Source organism: Bos mutus, chromosome 6 (assembly GCF_027580195.1).
Source record: "Bos mutus isolate GX-2022 chromosome 6, NWIPB_WYAK_1.1, whole genome shotgun sequence".
Taxonomy (NCBI): domain Eukaryota; kingdom Metazoa; phylum Chordata; class Mammalia; order Artiodactyla; family Bovidae; genus Bos; species Bos mutus.
The window spans coordinates 102,557,616-102,584,546 of record NC_091622.1 but is presented as its reverse complement, the minus strand read 5'-3'; the positions used below and the strand labels follow the sequence as shown (position 1 = coordinate 102,584,546).

General features: G+C 51.6%; 1 protein-coding gene across 2 annotated transcripts in view; it reads right to left on the bottom strand.

The window, feature by feature from the left end:
- The window catches only part of PPP2R2C (protein phosphatase 2 regulatory subunit Bgamma), a 168,645-nt gene that overhangs the window by 17,432 nt on the left and 124,282 nt on the right, over positions 1 to 26,931 (bottom strand). For both annotated transcript variants that reach the window (XM_070372669.1, XM_070372670.1), the window contains exons 6-7: positions 14,415 to 14,579; positions 4,191 to 4,360 (exon numbers count right to left, since the gene is read on the bottom strand). In XM_070372669.1, coding sequence (XP_070228770.1) covers positions 4,191 to 4,360; positions 14,415 to 14,579 — 335 coding nt within the window. The remainder of the gene's footprint in view (positions 1 to 4,190; positions 4,361 to 14,414; positions 14,580 to 26,931) is intronic.

Genomic DNA, 26,931 nt, shown 5'->3' with positions numbered 1-26,931 from the left:
CGTGGGCTCTCGTGTAAGGAAGATGTGAGCACTGATCTAAGGTCCGTTGCTTGCTACTCCACCACCACAGATATGCCATTTAACTCAGTTTTCTCCAAATAAAATGGGATCAAGAGGACACTGTCCCCACCTCCCAGGGCAGCAGGGAGGCTTAGAAGAGGAAAATGTGCCAAGGTCTTAGATCAGTGCAGCACGTGCCAAGGGCCAGCTGACTCAACACCCCTTTCTCCCTGCCTTCTTCAACCACAGAGGCCAAAAAACTACTAATTTTCCCAGTGTGTTCATGGGCTCATCCTAGCCAACGAGTTGAAAGAGGTCTTCTGAGGAGTGTTCTGGGAAAGCTTTTGTGTTCCTAATAAAATATGCCACAGATCCAACCAGCACAGCCTTTCACATGTCCTCTTATTTCCTGCCTGGAAGGTTGGCATCGTTCCTGGAGTTGTGGCAGCCATTTTCCCACCATGAGGTATCACTGAGGGAGGTAGAAAACCAACATGCAAATGATGGGGAACTAAATCACCAAAGTCATTGTTGCAACACTGAATGCGTCGGGAAGCCACTCACTCTTCTGGGACACTCCAGCCTCTCATAAAGAGAGAAAAGCTCTTATCTATTCAGCACTGCAAGTCAGCCAAACACAAATCTGCAATACACAATTTCTAGTGCATAACAACTAAAGACATCAGGTGCTACGTTGGTTTTATGTAGCTATTACTATTTGAGAATCAAGAGGTCAGTGGGGCCATGCTGGGAGCCGGCATATTGCATTTTGAGTGCATATTGCATATTTCATATTGAGTGCAGCACTTTCCACAGCATCATCTTTCAGGATCTGGAATAGTTCAACTGGAATTCTATCACTGCCGGGAGCCAGCGTGAGGAACTCCGCCCATGACAAAGGTCATGAGGAAGGAGGCTCAGCATATGCAAAGGCGGGATCAAGCCTCAGGAGTCCACCTGGAAATTCTCGAGCATCTACCCCCAAAACCAGAGTCTGCCTACTTTCTGCTTTGTGCTTTCACCTACACCTCTGACTTTACGGGGGGCTGTCCCCCACTACCTCTCTCTGAAAAAAGAGTTAGCTTACAGCTCCAGTTAATAATTCCTGGGTGTGACAGTGTTTCAACCTACAAACTCCTTTGGAAATCCTCTAGCCTGCCTGAATAGGTTTTTCCGGCCACATGTGATTGTTCAGAGCCTCCCAACTGTGAGAGGCAGATGTTCTAAACTGTCTAAACACAGATTCTTTTGAGTAGTTAAAAGATTGATTAGAAATTGTATTGGTGAAGGGTTTTTCACTTATTGGGCCAATGTTTGCTGCTAAGTCTCCATACCCCTTACCTACTGTGTCCTTGGCAGTGTATTGATTGATATAATGGGTGTATAGAAATGTAAGTAGTAGCCTCAATGTTTGTAACCTTGGACCCTTGAGTTAATTCTTTTCTTGATTGAGCCCACCACACCTGTGCCCTTTAGGAATGCAACTTTATCTAATGCTTTTGGAGGGTGGCTCCTGACTTTGGAATAATCACCTTTAGAGAAAAATAAGTTTCTTACAATGTTAACAGGCCTCCTGGCCAGAAGATGATGTAATTCACCTGAACTTTTGCATATAAGTTTGAAAGCCTGGCCTCGATTAGAACCAGGAACTGCTGTCCTTGTATGACTCTACCCCTTTCCCCATTATCCTCTATGCATAACTTAAGGTATAAAAACTACTTTGGAAAATAAAGTGCGGGCCTTGTTCACCGAAACTTGGTCTCCCCATGTCGCTCTCTCTCTCACTCTGGCTGAGTCTCCATCTGGAGCGTGGAACCCACCATGCTTACTAATTATGCCTGAGCTTCTAAGATCCGACCGGAGAGGCCTCAGTGTCTCCTTTCCTTCGGGAGAATGGAAGGACGCCTGTGGCCTACGTAAGTGGTGCAAACTTCTTGCCTTGAAGTTTTATTGGTCTCCTGCGTAAACCAAGGTACTCAGCCTCTTTTCTCCACTGAATTTCCTCACTGAGCTATTCTCATTCTATTACTCTTTATATCTTTGATAAATACTTAAATAAATAGGTCGCCTATGCCCTCTCTCCTTCAAATACCCTGGATCAGCTGGGGCTGGACCCCAGCAGGGCCAGAGGCCAAGCAACCAGCTTTGGGCCTTGTCCTCTAGAGCAGTGATTCTCCTGCTTTATTGGGTCCTCACGTGCTTTGTGGAGAAAGCAATGGCACCCCACTCCAGTACTCTTGCCTGGAAAATCCTATGAATGGAGGAGCCTGGTAGGCTGCAGTCCACGGAGTCATGAAGAGTCGGACATGACTGAGCAACTTCACTTTCACTTTTCACTTTCATGCATTGGAGAAGGAAATGGCAACCCACTCCAGTGTTCTTGCCTGGAGAATCCCAGGGACGGCGGAGCCTGGTGGGCTGCCGTCTCTGGGGTCGCACAGAGTCGGACACGACTGAAGCGACTTAGCAGCAGCAGCATGTGCTTTGAGAATCTGAAGACTCTGGACCCTCCCCCCCACAAAATGCTCATATTCAACATCTAGTTTCAGGGTCTGTGGGCCGTTGCTAACTCTAGGGACATGAAAGGCTGGTGGGGGGCCTACTAAGGGGGTTGGAACACTCATGTCCCTGGACAGCCTCTAGGAAGGCATCAGAACAGTCCTCCCCACAGGCCTGAGCAGGGTTATGTCATTCCTGCCCCAGTCTCTGACCCCTGCCACTCCTGAGGGTCAGAGGAGGAGCTGATCCAGTCACTCCACAGCCCTGAGCAGGGGTTATGTCATTCCTGTCCCAGTCTCTGACCCCTGCCACTCCTGAGGGTCGAGAAGGAGCTGATCCAGTCACTCCACAGGCCTGAGCAGGGGCCATGTCATTCCTGCCCCAGTCTCTGACCCCTGCCACTCCTGAGGGTCGAGGAGGAGCTGATCTATTCCTGGGTTGTGCCATGGGAGCAGGAGGCCTGCCTGGGTCAGAACTGGAGGGAGTGGCAGGACTTCTGGTAAACACACGTGGCTAACAAAGGAGTCCTTTCATGAATCCATTGTCCTGCAGAAGTTGGGGTGGGGGTTGGGGTGGGGGTGTGTGCCAGAACCTTCTGAGACATCGTTGTGGGCATGGGGCTGCCAGGAGCATACATGTCCAAGGTCAGACTCTGAACCCCAATCCTCTGCTCTCAGCTCTGTGCCCCTCTCCTGGGACATGCTGTACGCCAGGCCTTGGCAGGACGGAGGACAGGGAAGGGGGCTGTAGGGCTCCCATCTGGGCTCCAAGTCTGTCACTGCCCAGCTGTGAGGCAGCTCCCCATATCATCACCTCCCAGTAACCCCAGGTTCCTTCCTGCCAAACGGGGCCCATGGTGCCCTCTTCACAGGAGCAGTAAGGAATAGAGGTCACAAGTGTATGTGGCACCCTGTGTACACCTGATGCTCGGTGACACTATAAGAATTTGGCTGGGTCTTCTGATGAGGTCTTTTCCCACTCTTATCTGCATGACTGATTCCTACAAGGTTCAGAACAAATGTCACCTCCTCCAAGAAGCCTTCCAGATTGTCCCAGCTAGAAACATAACTGGAGCAGCTATAAAGCAGCTTTAAAACAGTCCTATATTTTTACCAAATTGTAACATCACATGAATTTTGTCTTTCATTCCCTCATATATATGGATGAATCATAGCAGAAAAATAATAAACACCTTCCCAGGCAGGTGTCCCAGGCTTCATCCTATAGGCCTGACTGAAAAGCCTGCCCTGAAGATTTAGAAATGTACCAAGCTCCCATTTCACCACTGCATCACCAGCTAAGGATGCTCCCTGGGAAAGGGCAGTGCTTAACCTGCCTTAATGGTGGAACTGCAGACATTGGCTCCAGGGGAGGGAAGCCGTCATCTGCACCCTCAAATTGAGCCCAGTGTGAGGCTCATCTTTGTCCCCTGGGGCCTGAACTGAAGGCCTAATCACAGCCCTGGCTCCGAGCAGAAGCCAGCAAGCAGAGGACCCGCAGTACCCCGTGAGGTGAGGCTGAGCTACATGAGATGAGCTGCCTGATCTCTTGAGCCTCAGTGTCTTCACCTGCAAAATGGGCTGATGAAAGCCACTGAGCTGGGAAAGCCCCTCCATGCAAAAGCACAGGGAAGGGCTGGGGGTCTCCCACCCACAGAAGGGCTCCCAGGTTTTCCAGGTCGCAGCGCCCACCTGGTAGGTCTCTATGGGCCGCGCCTCCATGTTCAGGTCCCAGACCTTGACCGTGAGGTAATCGCGGGTGAGCATGTACCGGCCGCTGTGACTGAACTTCACGTCTGACACGGAGGAAATGATTTCCGAGAAGAAGGAGCGGTTACTGGGGTCCTCGGGCTCTTCAAATACTGCGGAGACAGAAACAACCAGGTCACTGGGCTGCTCCCGCCTGTGAGGTTAGAACAGACGGCTCCGTTTCTGCCCTGCGCTCATGCAGTCGCTTATTCATTCATCAAACCTATAACTAATACTGGCAAGCACACGCCCGAATGAATCCTCCAAGTGGGGAAGAACTAGCTCTTGGAACAATATTTATGGAGCATTTACTCTGAGCCAGATTCTGCGCTGAACTTTCCCGAACATGACCTTATCAATCCCCCAACACTTTGGCCACCTGATGCGAAGAACTGACTCATTGGAAAAGGTCCTGATGCTGGGAAAGATTGAAGGCAGGAGGAGAAGGGGACGACAGAGGATGAGATGGTTGGATGGCATCACCGACTGGAGGGACATGAGTTTGAGTAAACTACAGGAGTTGGTGATGGACAGGGAAGCCTGGCGTGCTGCAGTCCGTGGGGTAGCAAAGAGTCACACACGACTGAACGACTGAACTGAACTGAATCCCCCAGTAGAAATGTCAGGTCGGTACAGTAATATTCCCTTCTTATAGCCAAAGAAACTGAGGCATGGATGGTTAAAAGCCATGCCGGCGGTCTCAGAGCTGGAAGTGGTGGAGTAGCGGTGCTCACCGTGCTGCTCTCTGCTGCCTCCTGCTGGCGATTCTGAACTCCAGGACCGTGAGGCGTCCGAGCATCCTGGAAGGTGCTGGACCACGCTCTGGACCAGGCGGGGCACCCTGTGCGGTTCTAACTGGCTCAGGGGCCTCTGTTCCTGGTGTGCTGGGCACACATGGCCAAATCCCACTCTGAGGTGTGTTGTTTGGCTGCCACAGGGGTTGCAGCAAAACCAGATCTCGCCTCCACAAGTACAACCTGTGAGGCCCCTTGGCCTCCCACCTCCCATTACTGCAGGCCCGCTGCTCCACACAGGACACTGCTTTCCTGGCCCCTGAAGATGAGCGCTTCCTGCCCCTACCAGACATCCCAGAGCAGGGTCCCCAAGCAGTGTCCCCTCCCTGCCGCCTCTGTAACCTGGCCTTCCTGACACACAGAGGTCCCTGTGCAGCGGGACGAGCTCTTCCAGGCTCAGGTCTGTTGCTGGCTGTCCCACCAGTTTGCCGACCAACACCCTCACTGGCCAATCAGACCCTATAGTGGCCCTGGTCCTGCAGCAGGATAGACATTATGGTCCCTGATGACCAATTAGGACCTGGGCCATGGATGGCCCTGGGCTCAGGTAAGAGGATGGGGTGGTGGGTGGGCAGCCATATCCAGCCAGTCTAGAAGGACTCAAACGTTTGATGACCTGTCCAGCTGCCCCCACGGGGCACCAACTGGGTGACTGTCCTGCCTGCTGGCCTGCTATGAGCCTCCAGGCTTCAAACAGGGAGCACAAAGCTGACCACATGTCCTCAGAGGCTCACCAGAGTGCCCCATCTACTGGTGCCTCTTCTATGGGGACTTCTCATACACCACTTGCCAGGTTCGTCCCAGCCCCTTATACCCCATCTGGGAACCCAGTTTCCCACTTGTCCAAGGTCCTGCCTTTCCCAGAAATACAGCCCCTGCCCAGATTCCCCTCTGCAGGGTGGCAGGGAACATTTCAAGGCCAATCTGATGGTCTCACGTGCTCATGTCTGCAGGCATGCATTCGTTCTCTCAGTTAGCCAGTCCATGCTGAGCACCCACCATAGCCAGGCACTGTTTAAGGGCCCGGGATGCTGCATTGAACAAGGCCCCCACTCTACTGGGGCCCCCATTCTCCTCCCAAAAACAGACAGTGAAGCTCAGTGACATGCAGTACTGTGGGGGCAGTGGTGGGTGCTGGGAAGAAAGACAAAGCAAGTGAGGAGACAGGGAGAACGAGGGGCTGGTGATTTGGACGGATGGGGCCTCTATGGGAGAGAACATCTGAGCAGAGATGTGAATGAAGTGAGATACCAGGGAGGAGAACTCCAGGCAGAAGTCATATCACGTGCAAAGGCCCTGGGGCGGCGATGAACTGAAGGCCATGGGGACTGAGAAAGGCGTGAGCCTGGAACTGTAAACCAGGGGAAGGGCATCACCCCACGGGCAATGGGAAGACACAGCAGGGCTTGGAGAGAGGGCGGGCAAGGCGAGCTGTGGGTTTCTCCAGGATTTTGCTCCCTGTGGTGGTGAGGAGAACTCCTGGTGGGTCACCTTTAGCCTCTAAAACCTCTGAATTTTGACTGGTCATCTCACATAATTGTGTTTTGTACCTGGTAATAGTAATTAAACTGACACCTTTATTTCTGCAGACATCAACATTCATGTTTCTTTGTTAAGCCCCAAATTAAATCAACAACATTTCCCTCTTCTCTCAGATGCCTGGAGTAAAGAAAAAAAAAAAAAATTCAATACTGATTCCCTACTTAAAATAAAGCATTGAGAATCTGTATAGTCTTTAAATGAACAGGGATATGGACCTAATATTTGGGGGAAAGAGGGCAGACGGATTGAAAGAAGTGTACCCCACACTCTCAGCAGGGACCTGGGTGGGGCCCTGTACTTCCCCGGGTATGTGGCAGGAATTCTCTCCCGATGGAATCAGCATCTCTGCTGCTAGGGGTCAGACAGAAGGTAAGATATAAAAGCACAGTGAGTAGTACTGAAACATAGTCATTGGGCTTCCTAGGTGGTGCTAGTGGTAAAGAACCCATCTGCCAGTGCAGGAGACATAAAGAGACCCGGGTTTGATCCCTGGGTCAAGAAGATCCCCTGGAGGAGGAAATGGCAACCCACTCCAGTATTTCTGCCTGGAGAATCCCTTGGACAGAGGAGCCTGGCAGGCTATGTGCACAGGGTTTCAAAGAGTCAACATGACTGAGGTGACTTAGCATGTACGCTACCATATGTAAAATAGATAGCCGGCGGAAGTTTGCTGTGTGATGCCAGGAACCCAAAGCCAGTGCTCTGTGACAACCTAGAGGGGTGGGATGGGGAGGGAGGTGAGAGGGAGGTTTAAGAGGAGGACGCGTATGTATGCCTGTGGTTCGTTCACGTTGATGTATGACAGGAGCCATTACAATATTGTAAAGTAATTATCATTATCCTCCAATTAAAAATAAAATAAAATAAATTTTTAAAATATAAAAAGCATAAACTGGGGTCTGTCTCTTGCACCCCGACTTTGTACCCCTTGCCTGCCTCAGTGGTTCCCTCTGGCCTCCACCCAAACCACTAGGTCTGGTCCAACTCACTGCACTCTGCACCTTACAGAGCTCCCAGCATGCCTTGTGGGAGTTCAGTAGACCTATGGGGGCCAGAATCACAGAGGAGCATCTGTATGGGATGTCACAGAGCCATAGCTGTGTCTTCTGCCAGCTTTAAGGAGCAGGAAGCCACAAAGGTCAAAGGCTGAGAGGATGATGGAATCCATAGTTGAAAACAGAAGCACCCAACAGCCCACGGCAACTTCAGTTCTGGCTGTCCGTGGGCATTTCTGATGGTTTGTTTTAAGCACAAAAGCACCAGAATTGAAAAAGATTAGTGGGAAGGGACATTAACAAGCCTGAAAAAAGTTATACGGAGAAGTTCTCAGCTTTCTTTTCAAACGTTTCTATGACATTGTTTTGTTGCTGTTATTTTAATGTGCTTTTAAAATTCATTCTTCTTGGAGTACAGTTGCTTTACAATGCTGTGTGAGTTTCTACTGTGCAGCAATGTGAATCAGCTATACGTATACACATAGCCCCTCTGTTTTGGATTTCCTTCCCATTTATGTCACCACAGGGCACCGAGTAGGGTTGAAATTTTCAATACAACTTTTTAAAAAAATTTTTGTCGAAAGACTGCAGAATCTTCTGTATCAATCCCCACCCCTGCCCCCACAGCCTGAACATCTCCAGGGCATTAATAAGAGAAAAGGGGATCTCCCTTCTGATTGACAGAATCACTAAGGACATTTTACAGTAATTATTGCCAACAAGAGTTTAAAGAAGGGCATCCCAGAAAAGTTGAGAGGCTCTGGAACAGCAGCCCATCTTTTTTTAAAAACTAGTGTTGCATAATGAAGGCTCCTGTGGCCCTAGCTGGCTCCCTGACAACCACGCCCTCCCCTCTGGGTGTTGCTGCTGTCACACACTGGAGAGGCTGAGGAGCCCCCTCCCTGTCACGCTTGCCTGAGTGAAGAAAGGGACCCCGGGGAGGTTCTGAAGCACCTGGGATGCAAGAAAAGGGAAGTGAAACCTGAGGTGGGGCCCGCCTCATGCACAACTCCGATGTGTCCTTCTTCTGCTTAAAGCCCTCTGTGGCTCCCAGTGCCCACAGGTCCAGGGTTCAAGCTCCCACATGTAGCCGACAAAGCTCCTTCCTAACTGGGCCCTGCTGCTCCAGCCTCATAAACCCAAATTCCCCTCCTGCAGCCACATGCCGACCCCCTTTCCCACCAGGGTCCCAGGGCCTCGAATAGGGTGAGGCAAGCAGACCCCAAGGGCAGGCGCCACGTTGAACAGCTCACTCTTGGGGTCGCCTTAAATGAATGTCTCCTTCCATGGCATGACTTAGGCATCTCACTCGCCTTATCCTAGCCCTTGCCCTGCCATATACCAGGCAGCAGAGCGCAGCCAAGCTCTGTGTGACTTCAGGCAAGCCCCTTAACCTCTCTGAGCCCAAGTTTCCTCACCTGAGGGGCAAGCATGGTGAGACCTCCAGAGGTAACACCTGGAAGCACCTGGCCCAGTGAGGCACTTGAGTGGCTGCTCAATAAAAGAGTTGTTTTTCCCATTGTTTTTGCTCCTTTTTTCTTTCCTGTTTTTCCTACCAACTCCTATACATCCTTCAGAACCCCAACTCAAATATCCTGTTCTCTGTGCAGCTTGTCCAGCTATTTGCCAAAGAAATCAAATGCTCCCCCTTGTTGCCTGCATGGCCCAGGGGTGCCCTCTTGTATGGCATCAGTGAGGATAACCTGGTTACCCCGTGGGGCTGTGAGCTCTTGTCAGCCTGTGGATGGTCTTCTCTGGGCATGGATGGGGAGGTGGGGGGTTAACTGAGCAGGCAGAACTGACCAAGTGGGACTGGGAGGAAGGGAGGTTCAGGGCTGATGGAAGAATGGCCCTGGCTTGAGCCCCACGCTTAGGGACAATGGTGCAGGGCAGTGAGACCCTGGAAAGAAACACGGACGGACAGAGGTGGGGCTGCGGGGCTGAGGAGGTGGAGAGCTGAGGAGGAGACCAGCCTGAAGGAACAGATGGGTCCTGCCTGGTCCATGCTCCTGGCTGCCCTAGCAACGGGCCCCTCCTCTGCTCTGACATTATGAGAACATCCACTTGAAAGATGAACACGTGTGTCCAGGCGAGTCCCACCTTGGGCTCCAGGATTAGCAAGGGGGTGGCCATGGATCCTGTTAAAACACAGCCAGGCCAAAGCGCCCCGTGGTTCCTGTGCTTTCAGAGTAAACCCAGAGCACCCCACCAAGGTCTGTAAAGCCCTCTTCACGTGGGTCCTCCTCTCTCCATGCACTTCTGACCTCACCCCCCACCTTCCCTGACTCCGCTCCTGCCGCATGGGCCTCAGGAGCCAGCTGCAGGGCCTTTGCACTGGCTGTGCCCTCGGTTGGGGGCTCTGCCCTGACTCACCCCTAGACATCAGGAGCCTCCCCAGCAGAGAGAGGGCTGGGTGTGGTCTTCCCACCCCAGATCCATTAGCAGGGGTGAGCTCTGAGAATCTACCCCATCTCGCCCCTATAAATGAACCTGGTTCACCCCTAACTCCCATGAGCATTCTTTGTTCTCAAGGTTTCTGTAAAGAGTAAGTGAGAAAGAGCACAGGCTGATAGGCATGAGACTTCTGGAGCCTTTAATAGTCTCTGCTTAGCTGTGTGACCTTAGGGGGATGTCTTAACCTCTCTGGGCCTCTGTGTGATAAACAATAACAGCCCCCAAAGATGGCCACATCCTCATCCCTGGGACCTGTGCGTGTGTTACCTAACATGACAGAAGGCTTTGCATATGCAAGTTTAGGATCTCCAGCTGCAGAGATTATCCTGGACTCTCTCGGGTGGGCTGGCCCACTGGTAATCATGAGGAAAGGAGGACAGTCAAAGGCAGAAGAAGAGACGACAGCATGGAAGTGGGGGTTGGAGTGATGCACTTTGAAGACAGAAGAGGCCACAAGCCAAGGATCACAGGTGACCTCTAGAAGCTGGAAAAGATAGAGACCGATTCTCCCCTGAAGCCTCCGGAAGGAATGCAGGCCTGACAACACTGAATTTTGGACCTCTGCCCTCTAGAACTGTCAAAGAATATATTCATGTTGTTTTAAGCCACTGAGTTCATGGCAATTCGTTACAGCAGCCACGGGAAAACAATACACTCGGTTTCCTCATCTATAAAATGAATAATCGAGGACTTGCATCATGGCACAGCTCTCAGGACTTAATGAGATGTAAACTTTGAGCAGCACCTGGTGTGTAGCAAGCCCTGGACCAACATCACCTGTGGTTTCTGCTTCGCCCAGCACGGGGCTGGCACGGAGTAGGGGGCCCACCAGGGGGAGCGACTGTCATTACCACCTATTCTAGGGAATCTTCATGTCTCTTGGCACGGCCCTTGCTTTTGGCAGACTCTGTGCTGTGAAAAGCAGAAGTGTCTGTCTATTTTGAGGATTCAAGCACAGTCGTTTCCATGGTTACGCTGTCATTACGACTAGCAGACAAAAGACTCAGCTTTCTACTGCTTTGGAGAAGGACAGGAATCTGTGGGTTGGGCAGCAGCCTGTGCCCCTTGGCTCTGCCCCTGATGATGGGGAGGGGCCTGGGGAAGCCACTGTTTCTCTGAGCCTCGGTTTCCTCATCTGCCCAATGATAGAAGTCAACACGTGATCCACTTGTGATCTGGGATGCCCTTCCTTCAGTGAACAGAAAATCACAGTCTTACCCATTGGGAAAATGGTGCCTGGACCATTCATCTCTGGGATGTCACTATCAGCCATCCCCTGAGTTCTGAGTAGTAACTAAATGGGTAGAAGTGAGATGAAAAGACCAGATCCTAGCCTCCAAGTCTCTTTAAAACAAGATCTGGCTCCAATAACAGCCATTTGTTCTGATTAAAAATAACAGCCTAATTGGCAATCGTCTGCTTGCTTAATTTCTCAGGAGAACTAAGAACAAACGCCATCTGGAGAATGCAGACAGTAGGGCAGGTATTTCCTCTACTCACGACTTGTGGCAAATGAGATGAAGAGAGGAAAACAGAAGATGCAAAGTATTTTGCAGAGCCTGGTGAACAATCCTGTCACTGGCATTAATGAGAAACTTTCTGTGCAGAATATTGAGTTTGAGAGTGAAAAGAAAATTCTAGAAAAATGCATTTTAATACAAAATTAATTCCTTTAGAAAACCCATATAAACCAATAATCAAAAAGGATCTACATGTGAGTTTTACTAAGACTTCAAGGAGCAGATATATTATACTAACTGTTCTAGGGGAAAAAAAGAGAGAAAGCGGCCAGCTCATTTTACAAGAGAACAATCCTCTTAATAAAACTGGACAAAGATTGCAGGCAAAGAAAATTAAAGGCCAACTTCATCTCTGATCATTTATGCCTAAAGCAGAATTTTTGCATCCATGCAAAAATGTCCTCAGCAGGGAAATTTCCTGCCCTCAGTGTCACCAGGCACTGAAAAAGCCCCTGGGGATCAGGAGGTGCCATGTCCCTCCCTTCATACCTTGGCCCTGTCAAAGCCTTCCAGAACCTGCTGAAGATGCAGAATCCTCCGTGGCCCTAATGAATGCTCACTGCAGCCCCTGGAGAGGGTGTAAGAAATTCAATGGAGCTGAGTCACTGAAATAAAGTTATAGCTCTTGCACTTGACTTTGCGGGCTGAGTCACATGCAAATCTACACCGCCAGGCGTGTGACAACGACGCGCCCAGAATGTCTGTGTGTGTGCCTAGGCTCAGGAAACGGATGAGGGATGGCTGTCCTGGTGGGCGGCTGCTTGTTTAGATCCCAGGGAACCAGCTGATACAGTTCCAGAAGCCAAGACGGTCTCTGACTCCCACGTCCAGCCCACAGAGACCATCGTTCAAGCAGCGTGGGGAGCACAAAACCATCCCCATTCTCCCTAAATTCCTGAACCCACATTTAGAAACAATTTCTGGGAGTATTTCTTTCCATGATTTTCTGTTTCCATTCTTTTGCTGAAGTAGTCATTATCCTGCTTTTCGCCCCCATAGAATCTTCCAACATAATCACTTCCCCATGTTATTATACCCCTCCTAAGTCAGTTTTTTAAATGTCTGAATAGTATTCTATTATACAGACGGCATCATCTGGCCACACAGGTGCCTTCCCATCTCAAAGCCTTTGCCCCTGCTGTGTCCTTCTAGAAGATTCTGCATGGTGCACCCCCTCAGCGCCTCATACTGTTCCACTGCATCTGCCTCTAGCAGTGCAGCTGACATGACCCTCCCTGCACTCTGCTTTTCTGGCGGCTGTTTATACCACTCACCACCTCTCAGCATCATATCGCCTAGTTAGGAGTTTACTGTCGGTCCATTGGTTCCTGCTGCACCCCAGGGACAGTGTCTAGAGCATGGCAGCTCACCGTGTGACACATGAGTGTCCTGGTGGCCCCGGCTCCACCCAGAGAGGGAGATCTGCCCTCCCCACCCTGAGTGCCAACAGCTCAGCCCTCAGAAGGCTTGGTGCCCAGGGAGGGGGCTTTCCCAGGACCACGCATGAGCTCTGCTGGAGGAGCCCTGGGGCTTGTGGATGGGGGTCAGTGGCTCCAGTACTAAGTACAGACCCAGATAGTGGACATCCCGCCCAGCTGTGAATGTAAGGAAGGCTGGGAGAGTGTGTGCAGTGTGGATGAACCCGGAGAAGGGTGACGGGGTGAGATGAGGGGACAGAACTTGGCCAAGGAGGGAGGAGGAGCTGGCGGCTACAGAGAGTCCTGAGTCTGAGTCCCTGGGAGCTGGGGCAGCACCGTCCTCTCTGGCTGCCCGGGGAAACCAGGCCCCCGGGGGAAGACAGCAACCCTGTCCCTCCCAACAGCCCTCTGCCTCCTTAACCAAGACACTGATAAAGCCCTCCAGTGGCCAACTGGTCACCACTCATTCATTGTTTGTTTGTTCATTCATTCAACATTTCCAGATCCTGCTGGAGGCACTGGGATGGATACAGAGATGAACTAGATTCCCTGCCCTCTCGACTGGGGCCACGTCTGCTTCCGCCCCGCCTGCTGCTCCTGCAAGGTCATCCAGGGAGGACATCGTGGGCTGACCCTCTGCCTTCGGTGCCTCTGGGGAGCACCGCGTTGGTGGACAGCCGCCAGATCAATCCAGCACCAAGCAGCCCAGACCTGGGGTGAGGCGCACCAGTCAGGGTATCTCAGGGCCCCAGGTTCAAGTCCCACCCTGCCAGTTTTTCAGTGTGAGTGACCTTGAGCCCATCTCTGGAGCCCGTTTCACCTTCTGTGCAGGGCTCCGGGACAGCTCATGTGATAAGGACATGAGCTAATGCCAGTAGACAGCGTGGCTGGGCGCCTGGCTCAGCGTCCAGTGTGAGCTATTCTGTGGTGGTTGGTTATCATATGAAGTTCCCTTGGACCTCGTCCATCCCTGAATCCTCTGACAGCTCTGTGGCAACCCCAAGGCTGCTCTCTGGGGGGTTCCAGTATGAGGTGACCCAGCCTACTGGGGGAGGTGGAACAGCACAGAAAGTTCTGCGTCGTGTGTAGTCGTGAGCAGAAAGCTTTGGGGGTTCTGGGAGGTACAGAAGAGGGACCTGGCCCAATATGGGGATCAAGGAAGGCTTCCTGGAGGAGGTGACAGTTGGGTGTGGTCCCTCTTTGGCTTCCAGTGCCCAGCTCACTCCCTGGTCCTCATCTCTGCTGGGACTCGGGGTGGGGGGCAGTGGGTGGCAGGACCTGGTGTCCCCTGCCAACAGCGCTAAAGAAGCACTGAGTCCACCCCACTCCCCCACCACCCCCGCCGCCAGCCCATTCAGAACACCTCCATGCCCCGCCCACCCACACCCAGGAGGCCCCGCCCACATCAATGGCTGATGGGGCGCTGGCGGGCATGCGCACTTACATTTGGAGTGCTTGTCACACAGGGCGGCCGCACGCATGTCACAGAGGCGCAGGGAGCCCTTGCTGCTGCTGTAGACGAAGAGGTTGCAGTGATGCGGGTGGAACTCGGACGCGGTGATCACCTCCGTGAGGTCCTCCATGTTAGCTGGTTTGATGTCCACGATGTCTGGGCAGCCGGGTCAAGGAAGGGGTGGCAAAGGGAGGGTGTCCTCGCAGCTCTGCCTTCCCCTGCTCGGAGACCCTCGGGTAACCGAGACACCTCCCCTGGGCACATCCGCTTACCCCGAGTCTGAGCTGTCTCCCCATTACCGAGACTCCTGGACAAATAGCTGACCCCAGAGAGTCCCCAGGCTGCAGACCTGCCTGTCCAACACCCCTTGTGGGTGCCCACCCACTGTCCCCATAAGGCGGGACCTCTGCCTCCTTCCTGACTGGTACTCTGTCGCCAGCTGGTGCCCATCAGCTGCCCAGCCCCGACACAGGGCAACCTGTGAGGCGTTTCCCCTCTGCCCCTCCTCTTCCAGTTGCCAATCCAGAAGGCCAGGAGCCTTTACTGAGTTCAGGACCATGGACACAATAGGTGGAGAACTGCAGTTCTCTCCCATCACTCTGTGCATTGTGTCTGATCTGAGTGGATGGGTTATGACTTGGCTCCCCTCCACAGCTCCCAGACCCAGGCCCTTGAGCCCACAACATCAAGACTCTGCTCTGGGGAGGAGGTTCTCTGCCCTTCTGGATTTTTAGCTCTGACCTGTGTCTTCCATTCCCACTCATGTCACCATGAAGGATGAGCATAAGGCACCAGATGTGCCAGTAGAGGACTCCAGACTCGAATACTGGGAATGCTGGATGCAGCTCTGTCATCTCTGCAGGGCTGGGTGGTGTGGCGAGGAAGTAATTGTGTCTGCTGCCGCGACAAGGGGAAACCGAGCCTGGGGGTGGAGCAGACAGCCCCAAAGACAGAGTGGATGGAAAGAGAGATCTGCAGTGTCTTTAGAATCCTAGATCGGGATCCACCTGAAGCCTTGACCCCTGGATGGTTAAATATGTGAGCCAATAAATACATTCTCTGTTTTGTTGTTCAGTTGCTCAGTCGTGTCCAACTCTTTGCGACCCCTGGACTGCAGCATGCCAGGCTTCCCTGTCGTTCAGCATCTCCTGGAGCTTGCTCAAACTCATGTCCATTGAGTCAGTGATGCCATCCAACCATCTCTTCCTCTGTCGTCCCCTTCTCCTCCTGCCTTCAGTCTTTCCCAGCATCCAGGGTCTTTTCCAGTCAGCTCTTCGCACCAGGTAGTCAAAATATTGGAGCTTAAGTTTCAGCATGAGTCTTTCCAATGAATATTTAGGACTGATTTCCTTTAGGATTGACTGGTTGGATTTCCTTGCAGGCCAAGGGACTCTCAAGAGTCGTCTCCAACACCACAGTTCAAAAGCATCAGTTCTTCTGCAGTCAGCCTTTTTATGGTCCAACTCTCACATTCATACATGACTACTGGAAAACCATAGCTTTGACTATACGGACCTTTGTCAGAAGTAATGTCTCTGCTTTTTAATATGCTGTCTAGGTTGGTCATAGCTTTGTTATTATAGGCATACACAATGGCCTGCCTCAGGGAGCCCTGTGTGGCCCCCTCCGCCTGACTCTTGGGCTAGGGTGCCTTTGTTTGGCTCACAGGGAGATAGCCTGGCCCTGCTTCCCTGTGAAGGGCTGTAAGGAAGTGAAACTAGCATTTTCTATTTAGGGCCAAGAATTTTGTTGCTTGGAAAGGAAGAATCCTTGGCTGATACTTCTGGAGCCCAGAGAGGGTAAACAACCAGTCCATGGTGACTCAGCAGTAAGTGGTGAGGCTGGATTCCTGTCCATCCCCCATTGCCTACGACAGCAAATTGGAACCCCTGGGTGTATCATCCAAGGCCTAGCATACCCAGGCCTCTTTCTATCTTTCCTGCTTCAGATCTATTAGTCACTGTGCCCCAAAGGCACTTTCCTCTCGGACAGTGAAACTCTTGGTCTCTGTTCTCCCCAGCCCTGTGGGAGCTCTGCAGCCCCTTCTGAAAAGCCCTCTGAAAAGCTGCCTCCTCCCTCTTCTTTACATGTGGGCTCTGGATTCAGAGAATTCCAACTCTGCCGCCTCCTGGCTGCGTGATCCTGGGTGAGTTTCTCAGCTCCCGATGCCTCAGTTTCCTCATCTGTAAAATGGGCTAACAGTTCTAACATCATAGATTTGCTGTGAAGATGAGAAGAGGCAAAGCCCTTGACAACTGCCTGACACATTGTCAGTTGCTCTTATTATTTTTATTATCTGGAAAATACCAACTGAAACTCTGAGATTCATCTGCTGTCAGCCCTGCCTCTTCCACCTGCCCCAGACTGCTTCCTCTCTGAGTAAGAAAGGTATTTTCTGACTTCTGTAAACAGAGTTTATAAAACATCAGAAAATATGGTTGAATCTGTTGCAATCAGAGGCACCAAGGAGGGTCTCTGTGCAAACGCTCAAATCTTGCCTGCTAGAAGCACACCATTAACCAGAAACTTAGAATCACATCAAAACAGAGGGAAAAAAGGAGGCATGCTGTCAGTGCCTGGATTGGTTTCCCAGGAAACTGTGGTTTCTGGTTCAATAAGAAGCAGAGGTTAAATCATGAAAAAGTGAGACTAAAGTTTCACAGAGAAAAAGAGCCAAGACATATAGGATGCGAATTCCATCAACCTGCAGCCCTGTCCTAACGGGTCTGAGCACCCACTGACGACTTTCCACCGGACTGTGCCTCCTCCTGACCGCTTTAATTCCCTACTGAACTTCAAGTGGTGTCTGGAGAAAAAGTGCTGTTGTTGACGAAATGTCATGCACATCAGTACAGCACCCGTCAGATGTTCTGTGAACAGGGAGCAGATTCTCCCGCAGGACTGGGGACAGAAAGCCAGAGAGGGGCTGGGAGAAACAAATGCAGTCCTCAGGGCACGCAGGCTGCGTTGGAGTCCTGGTTGTGTCAGTTGTCAAGGGACACGGGTTTCACCGTGTTTCCCAGGGTTACACCCTCCTCGGGAATTGAGGATGCTTGCCTTGCAGGTGGTCCTCTGAGCATCCCAGGGAGAGCTGTCCCCCCACCCGAGGGGACTCAGGTCATCATGACTTGTTGCTTTCGTCAACGAATGGAGGACAGAAGTGACAAGTGACACATATCACTTCCAGGCCGAAGCTCCGAGAGCCAGCACGTGCTGTGCTGTGAGCCTCAGGTCACCTGCGGTGGGCTTGTAGCATGAGGGGGCTGCTGTCATTTCTGAGACTTTCTGATTGTTACTTCAGGGTCACCTGACCACCTTGATTGAATCAGCATCCAAATTTGCTCTCCTTTCCAGATGTCCTAGATGTTCTAGAACTGAGCTTGACAGAGAAGGAGCAGAGATATGATGTCTGAAGTCTCTGGCTCATGGAGAAAGTTTATGAACCACTTTCTAGCCTGGGAGGCTGTGGACGCTGGTGGCCAGAGGGAAGGCAGTGTAGTATGTTGAAGTCTCCTCTCCCAGGTTCCCAGATCCTGGCCCCAGACTCACACAGGGGCCAAGACCAAGCAAAGGAGTGTGGCCTTTCGCCTGATCACAGAGTCCCTGCTCCCTGCTTTCTGTTTCCCATGACCCACCTCTCTAACAGCCCTCTGACAGCCTCATGACAACCATGTTCAGCTTTGGCCAGCCTCCTGAGGACACTCACTAGAACTTTGATCAAGGCCATGATGGCTTGAGTCCACAGGGCTTGATTGGGTCTGCAGGCTCTACAGTGAATATGCCTGAACCAGTGCTACCTAGAGCTGACTGAGGGGGAACCCACATGGACCCGGGCCCTGTGGGCTGAAGAGGTGGAGTCCCTGATGCCTGGGTCCCACCAACAGTCCTGAAGCACGGCTCTTACGACTCATGCGTCATTCTGGGAATTGCTTGTTGTTTCAAACAAAGGCCTGGATGCAGTGGGTGCCAGGGAAAGATGATGTGAAGCACAGGACCCATTTCCACATGATGCTGGTGGAGGAAGACAAGAACACGGTCACGGCCAACCTGTGCTTCTGAATCCTAGGGGCCACACCCACCCCCGCCACCTCGGACAGCACAGTGTCCTTCAGGACATGGCCATCCAGTTGGGTCCACCATCACCTGGTCTCAGGACGGCTTCTCCACCACCTCTGGCTCTGCTCGAGGACAAGGCTCTCCCTGTGGGTGTCCAGCTCCTTGTTGGCCATTGGGTGTGTGAGGGGCGAATGATTGAGTAGGTCTGTCCCTGCTAAATCTGTGTGGTCACATCACTGAGCAGGCACCTGGAGATGGACTCCTGACTAGGGAAGTAGGTGAGGAGAAGCCTCTGTGTGTATACTTAGTCACTCAGTCGTGTCCGACTCTGTGACCCCGTGGACTGTAGCCCACCAGGCTCCTCTGTCCAAGGGATTCTCCAGGCAGGAATACTGGAGAGGTTTGCCATTTTCCTCCTCCAGGGGATCTTCCCAACCCAGGGATTGAACCTGCATCTCTTTTGTCTCCTGCACTGAACGTGGATCCTTTACCACTGTGCCACCTGGGAAGCCCTGGGGAGGCCTCTATAGCTCAGTAATTAACGTCCCAAACAGACACCCCAAACACTCCTTTGGGACTCCCACCCGAGTGGCCACATGCCTGTGGACTTTGAGACACTTGACCATACACGGTGGCCTTGACATTGGCAAGACCAGTGTTGGGTTGGAAGTTGGGGGTCTTGGACCAGGTGTCTGGGGTCTTGGCTCTCTCTAGAATGTTCAGTTCCATATGCAATAATCATTTCCATCCGTAAACCTTGTTTTCCCCTATTTGCAAAATGAGGGGTTGAGTATGACCCTGGAACACCATTTCTTTTTGAGGATTAACCCCCAAGGTGCTGCCCCCAGGCCCATTTTGGAATCAGCTGCAAGAATCCCAGGTGTAGGCAGAGCTTCTTCCATGGCAGGACTGACCTCTCTTGGGAAGATGTATAATTAGACTCATTTACGAGCCCCCTCCCCCTGGCAAAGCTGGATGAATTATTCATGTTCTGTTTTTCCATTTAATTGTACTCCAAGTGTCTGATGGCTTTTGTTTCACTTTCAATCACACTTTGGCAGCTAAGAATGATTTTTCCCTACAAGGGAAGTTTGTCAGACACAGGTAGGTGGAGAGAGGAGCAGGTCACGCAGAGAGTATAAGGGCAGAAGGTAGACTAGTTCTGGTCCCCACCCTTTGGCTGAGTGCAAGGTAATTTTCTCCAGTGCAGGAAGTTGAATGGTTCCCCTCCCCACCAATACATATCCATGTCCTAACCCCCAGAGATTGTGAATGTGAACTTATTTGGAAAAAGGGGTTTTGTACACATGATCAAGTTCAGGATCTCAAAATGCGGGGTGGGGGATCTTCCTAGATTACCTGGGTGGGCCCTAAATCTGATCACAAGTTCCTTATAAGAGGCACAGAAGGAGAAGCAGACACACCCAGAGGAGAAGGCCATCTCAGAGGCAGACGCAGGAGCGATGCCTGGGGCTACAGGAGCTGGGAGAAGCCTGGAAGGACACTCCCCAGGAGCCCTCAGAGGAACACAGCCCTGACAACACCTTAATTTTGCAAACTTCAGACCTCTGGAACTGTGAGCCAATAGATTTTTATGTTTTGAACCAAATGGTATGTGAAAAGTTATGCCATCTATAGGAAACTCAGACACCCAGGTTGCTTCCTGGAAGCTGGGAAATAAAGCTGGGCTTCATGCCGGGATCATAGACATCTTCCTCGACATCCATTCCAGACTGCTTCTTTCCCCGCAGGTCCCTATTGTAGCAGCTCCAGCCCTGAAATGCTGATCCAGGAATCAGGGCAGCTTTGGAATCCCCTGCTGCACTCCTTCCTTAATCACCTCCAGCCTGCCTCCATGTCCTGGCTCCTCCATTTGGAGGTCCCTCTGTTCTGGCCCTCAGCCCAGGCTGCTTCTGCCTCAGGGGGGCTCCCTGCCCCTGATCAGCCCCCCAACCTCAGCCAGAGTGAACCTCCTAAAATGGGGTTGGGTTCCCCCCGTCACTGCCCTGCTCCATAGGTGTCCTTCTCCTCCTGCCCCCACCTGCCAGAGAAGGCCTTCTTATTAGGCTGCAAACATCGGCTGACCATTTTTACTCATCCAAGTGCACGCAAAATCATTTATACCCCTGACTTCAGCTTATACCAACTTGGTACCCGTGCCCACCTGAGATGCCCTATGGCCTGGCTCCGAGCAGATGGCATCACATCTGTGTCTGTTGTATCCTCTCCACCTGTGGGTGAGATGCTCCCTCCTGTAGATGAGTTAACAGGGGCTCAGCAAGGAGAAGCCGCTTGCTCGGGGCTAGGCAGAGGGCGGCCAGCTAGGGACAGCAACAGAATTGAGCTCCAGAATCTACAATATGCAATATGCTGTGACTTGGGAGACAGAGGAATGGGGTGAGAACAACCTGACAACCTGGGGCTGAATCCAGGCTCTCTCTGCTTGCTAGCTGTGTGTGCAAGTTTCTAGACCTCTCTGTGCTTCAGTTTCCCCAAGTTCAAAATGACAATGGCATACCTTACCCCTGTCTTCTGTCCATGAGATTCCCCAGGCAAGGAGACTGGAGTGGGTTGCCATTTCCTTCTTCAGGGGATCTTCCCGACCTAGGGATTGACCCTTCTCCTGCATTGCAGGCAGATTCTTTATTGACTAAACCACCAGGAAAACCATCAGCACCACACCTTACCTCCTAGGGTAGTGTGTGTGCTTAGTCATTCAGTCATGTCTGACTCTCTGTGGTCCCATGGACTGTAGTCTGCCAGGCTCCTCTGTGCATGGAATTTTCCAGGCGAGAATACTGGAGTGGGTTGCCATTTCCTACTCCAGGGGATCTTCCTGACTCAGGGATTGAACCCGCATCTCCTGCATTGGCAGGTGGATTCTTTACCACTGAGCCACCACGGAAGCCAATTATTCAGTTACAAGGTTTCTTATGATAAATCATTGTCTCTCCTTGTAAATCCTCAGTCCGCCTCCTATAATTAAGATGATGCATGTGATGACGTGCTGAGGACAGGGCCTGTTGTGGAGAAGGTGGTTTGTAAGTGAACTAGTAAGAAGGAACATGCCCTAACACTGCAGGCAAGTGTGGAACTGGCTGCTAGGGAGCCTGGATTCCACGCTCAAATCTGCCTTTAATCCATGTGGAGACTCCCTTGGGCCAGTCACACAGCTTCTCTGGACCAGTGTGGGCGGAGGCTCCAGGAGCAGAAGAGGAAAGGCCCAGCCGTGGGAGTGTGGGCGGGTGGGCAGGAGGGGGCCTGGGAAGTTGGTACTGCTGCTAGCAGCTGCCTGGCTCCAGCCCCTTTTCCTTCAGTGCTTGTGTGAACAAGCACAAGTCAACCCTCCACACCACAGTCAGCAGACAATTTCTGTAAAGGGCCAGAAAGGAAATATTTCAGGCTCAGCAGGCCACAAGATCTCCTTCTGCTACCCAACTCTGCTTCTGTGATGCAAAAACAGCCACAGATAATATGTAAATGAATGGGCATGGCAGTGTTCCCATCAAGCTTTATAAAATTCTTGCGCCCACCTCTCCTTGCTGGGCTACTCTTTGCTGACCCTGGGGTTTAGAAGAGGAGTTGCAATCTTGCTGTTGTAACAGAAGCCTCTCTTTACTGCCAGTCTGTAAAATGCCTGGAGGTCAGTAAAGCTCAGAAACAAGGGTTTATTCCATCCCAGAGTGAAGTCTGTGTTTCTTCTTGCCAAGGACACAGGAATGTAATTCAGCTGGGTCTTCTGCAGAGTCATCAAGTTTGAGGGGATTTTTATAGAAACGCCTTCATCTCCTGCTGCCAAGGGCATCTTCTGATGTCCTGAAACCCGCGGCTGGACACAGGCACCTGGCACCTTGGCCGATCATTGGTCTGAAGCCACACCACTGCGTGGGATCTCACTTGGAGGGTCCTGAAACATCGGAGAGAAGGTGGCTGCACTTCTGTGGCCCTCGCTTCTCTGAGCTGCAGCTCTCTCAACCTCGGTCTCCCTTCCCCGTCCCAGGATCACAGGCACAAGCTCTGTCACTCATTCCCCGGGCAGATCTCCACTCACCATAAAATGAGTCCAGCACGTGAAATGAATAAATGTCATGGGTTCGTTTCAGGGAGGAGCTCCAATGAGAAACAGGTATGGAAAGCACTCCACGGACACCCAGGAATCACACAAGTATCAACTAATGTCGTGACGGGCTTGAGTGGCTATGCTGTGACAAGTGACTCTGAAGATACAGCAAGTAACTAAGCCTGGAGACACTATCAGACACTTGGAGAGTTGGTGAGGGCAGCCCCCTGCAGGCCTGGCACCTGGGCATTCCTGCAGAAAGGGACCACCCACCCTCCAATCCCATGAAGGAGGAGAGGGAAGCAAGGGCAGGGAGGTGACTGGCCCAGGGCCAGAGGCAGAAGCAGAGCAAGGATGAACCTTGGCTTCCTAACGTCCAGCCTTCTTAACTGTTGCTCCCACTGTCCGCTCTGTTCCAGAGTGATTGTACCCCCACTTACCATGGAGTTCTGCCATGGGGCCAACACCCCCAAAGACCCTGCTGTTGGGGCTTGCTGGACTGGCTCTGTCCTGGGCAAGCTGGATGCTGAGAGTGGGCAAGGGCTCCATGATGAGAAGGATGCAGCTTTGGGCTCCACTGACTGAACACAGCAAAGCGTGGTTTATCCAGATGTCCTCGTAGGAGCACGCTCTTAGGAAGGGGAGGCTGTTACCATGGTGACCAAGCAGGAGTAAGGATGGAGGCAGCTCTGCCAAAGGTCACACAACAAAAGACCTCCCACACACGCTCCCCAAGGACGCTGGTATGGAGGGGCCTGGAAGGCCTCCTGCATGTGGAGGCAGTTTCACTGGGGCATGGCCAGCAAAGCTGCTTTTTTTCAGCAAATTTTCTCCAAAAGATGACCTGGCTACAAGAATGAGGTATGGGCACTCCACTAACCGAGCAAGATTCTATAGGAGGTTTCTGGCGACCTATGTCTCTTTATCAGTTTGCTTGGGTCGCCATAGTGAAATGGCACAATTGGGTGACTTAAACAATAGAAAATTATTCTCATGGTGTGGAGGCTGGAAGTCCAAGATTAAGGTGTTGGCAGGGTTGGTTCCTTCTGAGGCCTCTGTCCTGGGCTTGCAGATCTTCTCCCTGTGTCCTCACGTGATCATCCCCTCTGGGTATGTCTGTATGCCAGGCTCCTCCTCTTATAAATACACCAGTCACACTGGATTGGGACCCACCCTAGTGACCTCATTTTACCTTAATCACCTCTTTAAAGACCCATTTCCAGATATAGTCATATCCTGAGGCACTGGGGGGTAGAGCTTCAATATACAGCTTTTTTTTTGTTTTGGCGGGGGAGACAAAATTCAGCCCATAACAGCCTCCTTCTCTTCTCTGCTCAGAATCTTATGAACTATGATGGAGCAATCTCACTCTGAGAAAATGCTGGGGCCACACACGTCCATTAAAGAGGAGCCATTCTGAGTAACTGCTCACTGCGCAAGCTCACTGAAACCCTGAAGTATATTCTCTTTGTGATGAGTAGTTTGTGCACCTCTACCACGGGCCAGCTTATGTGATACCCAAATGCTTAGGCAAGAAAGCTCTGACTTCTGAGTCACAAAAACCAGGGCTGGACAGACCAGACCCCATTAAATAACAGCTGTGTGACCTCTGGAAAACTTCTCAGCCTCTCTGTGACCTGCTTGTTTGCAAAACTCTGTAGAATGAGTGGATACCATCTGCTTTGCACGGCTGTAGTGAAGAGTTTAAGGAGATGACATCTCCTTCATCAAGGAGATAAGGACCTAGCACATGGCTGGTACTTTGAGCAACAATTAAAGGAGGTTAAAATCAGTGGAGTTCTCTTCTTCTGAAACAGACATGAAATTAAGCGGGTTGCAAATGGTATAATGTTTGTTGCACCCTAGATGGACAGTGAGGGTTTGCACTGGATTACATGCCTGGGTTTGCATCCAACTCAGGGTTGGGAGGGGAAACCCACGGTGGGCACAGCTGGGATGCACACCTAGGTGGCTCCCTTCCATGGCATCGAGAAGGAGCAAACTAGATCCTGTCTTGACCTTTCAGAGCTCCTAGCCCAGCAGTGAAATGAGATGCTAGCCCCATGATGGATGCTTCAGGAGACACATAAAGGGCACCTGTGATGAGATTTGTAACAACGCCCTGAGCTGGTCTGGAGAGTCAGGGAAGGGTCCTCTGAGGCAAAGGCATTCAGCTGAGGCCAGAGTGTAAGTAGGAGTTATCCAGGCAGAGGGTCGGGCTGGCAGAAGTGTTCCAGGTGAGGGGGAAGTATAAGGGTGAGGAGTTGAGAGAGAGCAGGTTGCTTGAGCCCTAAGAGGGAGACAGAGGGGGTGGGTGGCAGGGTTCTAGCCTGGAGTCAAAATGGAGGTTAATCAGGAGTGTGTTACACAAATGCCATGGAGGCCTTTCAGGAAGGGACAGGAAGCACGATAGAGTTGTATGTCCCACCACCCAGAGGACATGTTAGAAACATCATACAGCTGCCAAAGCCCATGCATCTGGTCACCCATGTAATGAATTAATCCCCACTCTGTCTTGCAACAGTGTGAAGAGCACCTTAGGATCTAAAATGAGAGCCTGAAACTACTGCATGGATGGAAATGGAAAGGCAATCTGAGTAACCAGGGCCAGGAGGAGCCACAGGCAAGTGCGCTCACTTCTCAGAACTCATCTCCACAGCTGCGTAGTGGAATGACAGCACTACCTGCGTGAGCTGCCATGAGGATTAAGGGTAGCAAGTGCAGTGCGTTCAGCTCAGTGCCTGCAAGAAAAATGTGCAATAACATGGCTGTCATGGGGACTGTTAATATCATGACCGAAAAGCAGTGTGGCATGATGGTGACGTGCACAGTTCTGTGTTCAGATGCCCCAAGTCTGAATCCCACCCACTTGCCAGCTGGGTGACTCTGGGTAGATTGCCTAACTTTTCTGTGGCTTAGTTGTTCTTGTTCAGTGGCTAAGTCATGTCTGACTCTGCAACCCCATGGACTGTAGCCCACCAGGCTCCTCTGTCCATGGCAATTACCTCCCCTGTAAAGGGGGGATGTTAATCATGCCTACTCCACAGTGATGTGGGAGAATTAAGTAGGTGAATATGTGCACAGTGATTGAGCACTGCCTGGCACAGAGTAAGTCCTCAGTAAGAGGTGAAGGTGGTGTGCGGGGTGGTGAGGGTGATGATGGGAGGCAGCACGGGCTCCTATGGAGTCAGCACCATGGACAGCGTGCACGCGACATCCCCTGGCGTGGAAACTGACAAACCTGAGCCCCTAAAGCAGTGGGGCTGATAACAGTTTAACAGTGTGTTTTCTGGGTGGAAAGCCAACCTGGGGGATTCAGACTTGGGGCATTTCTGTGTGGACACACCCCACTTTCCTTTTCTGTGGCAGGGTGAGAAGAGGCAGCCTGTAAGGTTCTTAACAGTGGTCATGGGCCTATGTGGATCCTGCCTACAGCACATCAGGCTCTATATTCACCAGCCATTCTGCTATCACAGCCCCCAGCACAGGAGGCACACACTATCAAATGGAAAAGAAAAGCGAGGCTCAGAAAGCCTGAGTGACAGGCAGTGTCACTGGGCAAGGGAGTGTCGAAGGCAGGGTTGAACCCCAGGTTTTAGGGTTTCGGCATGGAGAGGAGCCTTGGTCAGTCTCCTCTCTGGCTCTCTGTGCAGAGAACAAGCCCAGCCCACAGGTGGCTGGGTGCTGACTAAGAATTTGGATTTGCTTCACCATCCAGCCGAGCTTCAGCACCTGCTCCATACATGAGAATTAGAAATTTGTTCCAGGCTGTGGCTTGGTGTGGTGCCAGCTTCCACCATGAGAGATCGCTCGGGGGAGAGAAAAATCAATTGAACCATCTATACAAGTCTCTGGGTGCTAAAAATAAAGCTGGGGTCCGTCAGCTGAGGCCTGCGCAATCTGTTACCTCTAAGATTTTCAGACTCAAGAAAAATCACCCAGCACTGCCTCAGAGCCTCAAAATGTTGGTATTAAAGGACATGAGAGGTTGATTAAACAGATGTGGTGATGGCACTGGGGAAAAGGGGCTTGAACTATTCCAGAAGATGCAGGGATTTTATGAAAAGCAGCCTTAAGTATTTGAGGAGCCTAAGGAGTGGTCTAAGGGGGCTTTAATGCCAGCCAACTGCCAGACCCCTTTATGCGAATGATCCCTTTATTCCTTACAAATATCTACATGATAAGAAAATTGGCCCATTTTGCAATAACTGAAATTGAATCTGAGCCCAATTCTGCCGGACCCCAGAGCCCAGCTGCTTCTCTTTAGTGTCTGGGGTCCCAGAGCCCTCATGCTGGAGCCCAGACTTACAAGGAGGCATCTACATCCGAAGACCTGTGAACTGTGGAAACTGGGAACTTCCTCCAAAATCACCACCTGCAACCATTCATAAG